Below are 8,880 nucleotides of genomic sequence, written 5' to 3'. Positions count from 1 at the left end.
TTTTTAGATACGTACACTGGTTCATTGAGATGTATTTAGATACTGGTAGATACCTATTGATCGAAATAATAATTCTGTAATCTAAGTTATTACTAACTACTTACGATAAAGTTCGCTGTTTTCGCATTGAATAATTTTCTACACATAGAATTTATATACTTACCTATTTTTTAATCTGAGTCCCAATAAATTTGAACTACTTACTATAAATGGAATAGTTTTGTTATTAGCACAATTATACTTAATAAAAACATTTTGATGAATTATGTGAAAAGCACATAGGAGGAAAAAATTAAGACACCTTTGATGAAGATATAAATAATTTATTTCTTAATTGCTTATGAATACGGTACGCTTCATTGTAGCTTCAGAGAAGAAGACATAGTTTTTGTAGGCACCAAATTAGTATGAGATGATTTTTCTTTATTCATAGCCCCAATTTATAACCAAACAAAAATAAAACGTTATAGTTTTAGGAATTAAGATACACACAAAGACATATTATAATGCTGCCTCTTTTTGGTATCTCAAATCGAGCCGTTGTATTGTCTGAATCATACTTATCAAAAATAATATAAGTACTTAGGTACCTAATTATTGCAGTCAGCGTCGTTGCCATGCTTGAAGAAGTGTTTCAGCTAACACTAAGTTTTCGTCTTTCTGTAAAAAGAGACCAAGGAATAAAATGGTTCTGCCACCTGAATACCTAATTAAAATAATATAAAAATTTTATAATATAATAAAGAAATGTATTAATTACTCGAAATGAAAAAATACTAGCTTCAAACCGATCTAAGTGAATTATATTATGAAGACGTTTTATATAGTAGAAAAACAAGTTGTCCTCTTGTGACAGAAATGAGAACGATTTATAGTTCTCTCTCTCTCTTGTGTATGTGTGTTTAATTCTGGGCTGTGGCCGCGAAATAATTGTTTTTACAATACCGCTACGATTTTTCAACGGGACGTCCTTCGACGACTGTTTGACGTCCTCCGTGGGAAAGCAATTGTTGTATATCAGCAGCTGTCAAGGCTACCATTGTATCCTTCAGTTGCCTCATACGGCATCCACGGGAGGATGGTCCTATTCGAAAGCTCACCTTTATAAAACAAAATCTGGCGTAGTCTTCTCCGAAATGCTTATGTTCCTCGGAATAGAATGCCGACAGTGGAATCGTGACGATGCTCGCTTCTTTTGCAAATTTCTTTGTGAATTTGTAGTCTCTATACTTATCAGGTTCGGAACTTAGATCTAATTTCTTTCCTGAAAAGTGATAATCATTTATTTATAAACATATGTGGGTTATTATTTTGAAAATAAATAGTTTCCTATAACCGCCTATGTGTGGTGCACAATTTAGATCAAAAACTACTTATACAAGTGATTATTTAAAATTGTTTCATAGGTATGCCTTATTTTTTGTTTGTTAAACTCTTTATTGCACAAAGGAAACATAATTATAGACACATACAAAGGCGGACTTATCCCAGAAAGGGATTTCTTCCAGTCAAAAATTATTTTCTAATATCGGTAACAATAAGATTTTATTGTTAGCGATATTATAAAATAATTTGATGACATAAAAGAAAATATAACGCGTGGTAACTTAAGTGGGCAGGGCGTAGGACGCTTATAAAATAATCTTACCTAATTTAGTCCAATCAGCTATGATGAAGTAGCCACCATCAGGTGGTGTAGTTATAAACCCGTTGTCTTTCAGAATACGGTTCAGTACATCTCGCTTCGCTGACAACTCCTTGGCTATGGCAAACATATAGCATTCAGGTGTGTTCCATCTTGACAGTTCGAATTCTATGGAGCGAGCGACTGCTTCCTGCAATAGGTAATTTAAGTAGATTAGTTATGTGGTTTTTGAACCCGGGAATTACTTAGCTATCGTAGGAATTTCAGACTAAAAAGTGCCTACTCTAAATTAAATTCCAAGATATATTTTACCCGTGTATCAAATTTCACCGTAATCTGCCCACTTTGCGTGATAGAGTTTATATCCTCACTCATTTAACGTACAAATCCAAACTTTCATATATTTACAACTAGCTGTGGGACTTTCGGGATAAAAAGCCATATATGTTATTCTACTCGTGTACCAAATTTTTATAATAATTTGTCCAGTAGATTTTGCGTGAAAGGGAACTAACATACTTACATACATACATGCATTCTCACAAACTTTATATAATATATTAGTAGGTTTATAATTTTTGGGATAAGACAAATTTGACTTCATTGATTCAAGGTGTTTAAAAACGATAGCTATAATGATAGTTTAATTAAAGGAGTGACCATAAGCTGATTTGGAATAAGTATAATTTATAACCGGTAAAAAATATATTTTGGCTGGTTTACATTTCACTTCTCACCATCGAATTAATTCGAAGTGAGACGCAGCGAACCAATCACATTGCAGGTGATTGTCGTTGCGTCACAATGCAGCGAACCAATCAGGTTTGCTGCGTTTCACTAACCCCTGTGTTAATTACCTGGACGGGTGTGCAGTGTGTATAAATACAGTTCTGGTGGACAACTTGTAAGTTCTTCATCAGTTTTGCGGGTCCGTACGCCCAGCCAACCTTCCAACCGGTCACGGAGAATGTCTTCCCGGCTGATCCGATTGTGATGGTGCGCTCCCACATGCCAGGAAGCGTACCTGAGAGAAAGAGAGAGAGATTGAAAAAATGCTATTGGTAAACTGTAAAGTCCAAGGTCCGCTTTTCTTCTTCACTTCGTATCTTTGGTATCCTAAGTTGTCAGATCATTGTTGATCATGTCGTAATGTCTTTTAATTTTGTATCTGTGTGTGCCTAATGTGATGTATAAACGTCGAGGAATAGCATGGATAGGTAGGTACATTCTCATTAGTACATTTGAAAATACTTGAATCCATTGAACTAATATTATAAATCCTAAAGTGAGTTTGTGTGTTTGTTTGTTATCTCTTCACGCAATATCTACTGGACCGATTGTTATGAAATTTGGTACACGGGTAGAAAATAACCTGGAATAACACATAAGGTACTTTTTATCCCTGTATTCTTAAGGGAGCGAGGCCCCGGGGCGCAGCTAGTTAATTATAATCTCACCTATTCTTATATGTTTAAAAGGCTCGAACACCATCCACTCGTATACCTCATCCGAGACACACAGCACGTTGTACTTCTTGCACAAGTTCGCTATCTTCTCCAACTCCTCTCTGGTGAACACCTTCCCCAGGGGATTGTGGGGGGTGTTCAGAATGAACATCTTTGTACGGTCATTGAAAAGAGACTCCAGTTCTTTATCGTCAAGTACCCAGTCTGCTGCAGTCATGTTTGCGGATACATTATTCTGAAACAATTTTGTTTCGTCTACAATAATGGCAAAGACTTGCCGCTCTGGGATGAGCATCAATAAATTACTTCGTGAACTATGGACAGACGTTAAAGAACAGGAACGAATTACTAATATTACTAGTACCTATCAACTTTGGTTATAGAGGAAGATGAATTTAGAATTTAATTATACTTACAGGTTTTAAAGGAATAAACTTAGGAATGCCACCTGCACATTTTATCATAGCTTCGTAGCAATCGAAGAATGGTTCAATGACTATCACCTCGTCTCCATCTTCCACGTGACCTGAAGCAAAAATATATAGTTTACCTACTACAGTACATTTTTTCACACATCTATACTGATAGATATTTTTAACATGAAATAACCGTGAAACTTTATCTATAAATAAATGCCCCAATTATTATTTCATGCTACTGAAGTTACGCGAATGCTCCTATCAAAATATGAATGAAAATTCGTTTAGATGTGGATAAAACGTGATCCGTCCATAATGAGACACTAATAAATCTTTAGTATCCATTTTGATAAATGAGTTACAGAAATAAAGATATATCTTTAGTACACTTTCTGTAACTTTCTTTATAGGTACTAGGTACCAATCAAACAAATAGGCGTGGGGCTCACCCGATGGGAGGTGGTTACTGCATTCTATGGACGCCGATTTTGTTACTATAGTCTTTTGTCATTAAAGTTTTCCAAAAGACCATAACACTGCCTTTCTCACCCTTCAAATTGAATGAAACAACAATTCAAGTGCTGCTGCTGCTTGGCGGCAAAAATTAATGAGAGTGAGTATTTATACGACTTTTATACCAAGAGCTACCTAATTAATGACTCGTTTATATGAACTTTGATAAACTGCTGTGTGTAGTTTTTGGGGAAATTACCTAAAATGGCAGAGTATAGGGAGCCGTATGCACCAGCTGTGACCAGGATCTCATTCATTGGGTCTATCTGTCTTCCGATCAATGGCGAATACAGTTTAGCTAAGTTTTGCACCAGTCTCGGATGACCCTGCAAAAAAATCAGGGTTTTATCGATACCTATATCTTGTTGGTACCTCCTACATATAGATGTAGGAGGTAAAATGTAAAGGGAGGTAAAATCGATGGCGGAGGATAGCCTCCGCCATCGATTTTACCTCCCTTTACGACCCATGTCTTCTCCCTTAACTGATTCATGAACTCCCTTAGAAAATTATTTTTAAAATAATAAAAAAAAACTGACAAATCACCAAAGTAAGTTCGAGACTTGGGAACGAACTCAACGATACTATATTTTATAACAAATACATATATTGTATATATACATAAAAAGATCATTTTCCATCATGACCCGACCGGGGATCGAACCCGGGACCTCTCGGTTCAGAGGCATAAAGCATGTGTTTCATTTTTTGAAGCTCGTATTGATGAAATTTGAAGTAGATTACATACTTCTCAAGTTGAACATTGATAAAAAGTTTAATTGATTTTAATATTGTTTGAACATTACATTTTAAAGCCAGATAAAGAAGGCATATGAAGTATGAAATATATACTTGAGCCTCATTTTACCTATCAGTAATCAATAATAGTACCTGTCCATTATTGAGGGAGAGAAACATGAAATAACCGTGAAACTTTATCTATAAATAAATGCCCCAATTATTATTTCATGCTACTGAAGTTACGCGAATGCTCCTATCAAAATATGAATGAAAATTCGTAATCCTAATAAGTATTAATTGACTTTGTACGATTGACTTTACGATTTTTCTACTCAATCAAGAAATTTTCTTATTAAATATTTAATAGGCCAAACTACATGTCTACAATGTATTAAAAATAATAGAGATAGCGCCAATAGAGACGCTAGTAGTGGTTATAGCAACCGATTAAAATATAGGTATATTGTGTTTCGCGTCTTGTGTATTTATAATTAATTATTAGTTATTAGTGCCCATAACTCAATAAATAGTACGTATTGAGAGGGACTTTAGGTACGTACCTTTACGAATATATAATGTACATTTTAATCTTGGAAAAAAGTACTGTTCCCGTAGAATATTCACGCGTACGAATACTATTTATGTTATGTCAACATGAGTTAGGTTAGGTTGGTGTTTAGTTTCCGCAAAGTGGCGGCGGAGAGAGTGCGCGAGGACACCACCGACCTCGCCATCCGCCGCCGGCGCCCAGGGCGCAGAAGGCAGGCCTACAGCCTGTACCTGCTGCCCCCACTACAGGGCCGGTCGAGCGACCTAAGCGGAATTTTCCATCGCTCGGCTTAACGGCCCCCGGGTTGAAGGCGCGTCTGTGTCAAGCGTGCCTTCCCTAAACGGGAGAGAGGAGGCCGACGGGCTATCCCGTTGGCCGCTCCGCCCCTCTCGTTGGAGAGCTTCGTCGGCTTCCCGTGGCCGGATGGACGGGACGAGCGACTTTCCACACGTTAAAAAAATGTTGGTGTTTAGTCCACTATGTAAGCGACTGCTTGCCACTAGATCGCCGATGTCGTAAAGGTTATGTCAGTCAGTAGCCGTTTGATGTAGAGATTTGTCGAATATTTTCCTTTTATGATATAACACAGAAAGCGAAACAAAGGTTATCTGTAAAAAACATTGAATATCAACATTTTATCGTATGATACCCATTCGAACATCAAATAATAATTTTCATAAGAAATTAGGGGAGGCTTTCGGCCAGCAGTGAGACTTAAATAGCTAGGAAAAAAAACTATCCGCAATATGTAAGTCAATCAATGAATTGCTTCTAGTTTGTCAATAAAGTAAATAAATTAAATGAGGGCGCTGTCTCCTGTAGGCTGGCAGCTCTGTTTTGGATTTTTCTCAACCAATCTCATCCATTCTATTTAGTAATAGCTTATGCCCGCGGCTTCGCCCGCGTAAATTTCATTTCTTAAAAGTAATGAAAAATCGCAGTCATTATTTTATCGTTTAGGTAAGTATTCTGTAAGACTGGTAAACATTTAATATATTTAAATTCGTATTTTTTCTCATCTTTAAATTATGTTCGTTAACAATCCGTTTTTTTTTCATGACGGACTGTAATCTGTAATGTTACTTACAAATCCTCTGGTATATTGGTTCAATAAAGGATTATCTGACTTGGTGACGTCAGCCAAGGTATCAGGGATGTAGCTCGGCGGGTGGTAGTCTGGAAACCCTTGGCCAAGGTTCAGTTTCGGCTTGATTTCTGCTACCATTTGGATGTATTCAACCCTGCAAGTATAATTACTATAATAATCTTAGATGGTAATACAAGTTTAAATATCAAAATTCCCTTCGGCAGCTCCCATACACGCTTGTTAATCAACCAGCGAGTACCTACTTAATTAACTACTCGATGTATAATTAATTAATTATCTTAGCAAATTGTCTTTAGTCACGAGAAAGAGAGATGTCCTTGATCCAGTCACTATTTGGCAGTCTTCAAGGAAAACGTTTAGAAAAATTGAAAATAGACTCCTTTGTTCTCTCTATTATTACTAGATTCGGTAGATACTATTCAATATCTAGTAAGTAATATTACATTTTTACTTTTTACTTTATTTTTTATGATTTGTTGTAAATTATTATTGGTTTTCATTAAATGAGATTTAACTACTTAAAAAAATTGGTTATGTAGGTAGGTATGTAAGTAGCTATGTGATACAATAGTAAAGTAAAGTGGCTTGTCTAAGACAAATATTTTCTAAACCAAATACAGGAGATAACACGATAGGTATACGTGATAAAATAAGAGCAAAGGAGAATGATAAATAAAAAAAACACAGCTCGAACAGAAAAAAGATAAACTTATTAGATACCTACGATGTTTTATCCAAACATATTATAAAACACATTTACCGACCCATAAATATAAGTATGTATATTATTATATGTTGCGAGAATTTTGAAATAGGTCGTGTAAGTAGAAAATGTAGAATTAAAGAAATGTAGTTACCTAATGTTTTCTTTTCATATTTTTGAAAGCATTCTCCATATAAGTACTTTTTAAAAAATCCAATATTTTTTTTTATATATTCGATTCTATATAATTTTTACTATAATATACATATTTATAATATAACTAAAAATTGATTGCATACTAACCAAACACTCTTCTCGCCGGTCCCGTACCGGGCAGGCAGTCGAAATTTGTCAGTTTTGTCACTCATTTTCTGTATTTTAGATGTCGAAAATGACTTTAAATTAACTTGTTTAGCAGTGTGCCCTTCCACAATACCACAGAATACTCGTATATTCCTGAACATGATAATGTAATAAGTATGTAAACAGCAACAATCTCAACAAACACTAATATACATAGAACATTAATATAATTTTAACCAGAAAGTATAAAAACTAAATGTCAAAGAGTTTTTGCATACAAATACACTTAAAATATATGGGACTAGTATAATACCTACGTCACTTTATTATGTCAAGTTGTTGAATATGCGAGGATCGTTTTAATTTTAGTGAAACTTCAAAAAAAAAATTACAAATAAATTATAGTTCTCAAGTTCTGTCATTTATAACGAGCTAACTTCACACTAGGCGTGATAACAGACTTGTTATCGAGTATAAATAACCTAATCTGAATTATATTTCTAGCACAAAATAATCTAACCTTAATTGTAATTGTTATAAGTTCTATATTACAATGCACTACATCGTGAACGTCTTGCAAGAACTTCAAGCAAATGGAAGTAGGCCGTTCGGATATTAACACTCTTGTGTAAAATCTTAATTTAAATAAATGTTATCAAATCTTATTTTTAGTATAGCATTATTAATACTTTATCAAATACACTTTTACTCAATTTCAAAGATATTTTTTAACCACGGCAGTAATTTCCCATTATCTTATCGATTATTGCTAGATATCAAATACCTATACATTACAGTACATCAAAACACAAGCCAAGTTACAATCAACCAAAACATAGTAGTGATTTTAATGCTCTTTGGTCACAACTGCTTACATGTCTAGTCTACTTTAAAAAGTGACATATATTGATTAGGTATGTAGTATGTAATTAAAGTCATCAAGATTCATTTGAAGTTAAAGTACTTTTTATTAAGTTTTGCAATGAAATGAGTCTCTTGGTTACAAATACGATGGCCAATTCAATAACATATTTGATTTCACAAAGTCAAAACAACATTAAATTTTCTCTCGCCAGACAGAAATGAAGGCTTATTCTGGCACAATGAGGCATAAATTTCCGGCCCGTTGGTTCCGTCGGTAAATATGGTTTTCCATTCAGTTGAACCCTTACTACGATCATAACAATCAAAATTTGAATCTATGATACGATTGTTAATTCAAGCAATCTGTTCTTTAAGTAGCTATATCAATTTAATTAACTTCGGTAAGTCATGGTAAAAAATAACCTTTAAATTTTTAAGATTCGGCTGCGTGATTTTATAACCAGCCGCTTGTATGACGTCAACTCTGTTAGAATGCTGTTGTTACTTATCAGCTGTCTAGTCAACGCATGACTAAGTTGGTCCGCATTAGTAAAAATGAAATACGTTA

General features: G+C 34.7%; 1 protein-coding gene across 2 annotated transcripts; it reads right to left on the bottom strand.

Annotated features, from left to right (window-relative positions):
* Positions 1–302: 302 nt before the first annotated feature.
* Positions 303–7,898, bottom strand: LOC128670151 (kynurenine aminotransferase-like). Of its 2 annotated transcripts, none has more exons than XM_053745584.2 (10): positions 7,766–7,898; positions 7,449–7,601; positions 6,422–6,575; positions 4,243–4,369; positions 3,528–3,637; positions 3,103–3,346; positions 2,503–2,669; positions 1,649–1,835; positions 1,101–1,264; positions 303–660 (listed from the first exon to the last, which is right to left on the bottom strand). In XM_053745584.2, exons 2-10 carry the CDS (start codon positions 7,511–7,513, stop codon positions 604–606), a joined length of 1,275 nt encoding a protein of 424 aa, XP_053601559.1. In that variant the 5' UTR covers positions 7,514–7,601; positions 7,766–7,898; the 3' UTR covers positions 303–603. The 2 variants fall into 2 exon arrangements, with proteins under 2 accessions (XP_053601559.1, XP_053601560.1); XM_053745585.2 differs by having other exon boundaries at positions 7,762–7,872.
* Positions 7,899–8,880: the final 982 nt, after the last annotated feature.

The sequence above is a fragment of the Plodia interpunctella genome, chromosome 5, assembly GCF_027563975.2.
Source record: "Plodia interpunctella isolate USDA-ARS_2022_Savannah chromosome 5, ilPloInte3.2, whole genome shotgun sequence".
NCBI classification, from domain to species: domain Eukaryota; kingdom Metazoa; phylum Arthropoda; class Insecta; order Lepidoptera; family Pyralidae; genus Plodia; species Plodia interpunctella.
The sequence above is the reverse complement of the archived record's forward strand: the minus strand, read 5'-3'. Positions and strand labels throughout refer to the sequence as shown.

Excerpts from the sequence above, each read along its gene's own strand:
- LOC128670151 (XM_053745584.2), bottom strand. The coding sequence starts at position 7,513 with ATGAGTGACAAAACTGACAAATTTCGACTGCCTGCCCGGTACGGGACC. Across the intron at positions 6,576-7,448 it reads ACCGGCGAGAAGAGTGTTTG|GGTTGAATACATCCAAATGG; the intron begins GTTAGTATGCAA and ends TTATACTTGCAG. Across the intron at positions 3,347-3,527 it reads AGTTTATTCCTTTAAAACCT|AATAATGTATCCGCAAACAT; the intron begins GTAAGTATAATT and ends AAATTGTTTCAG.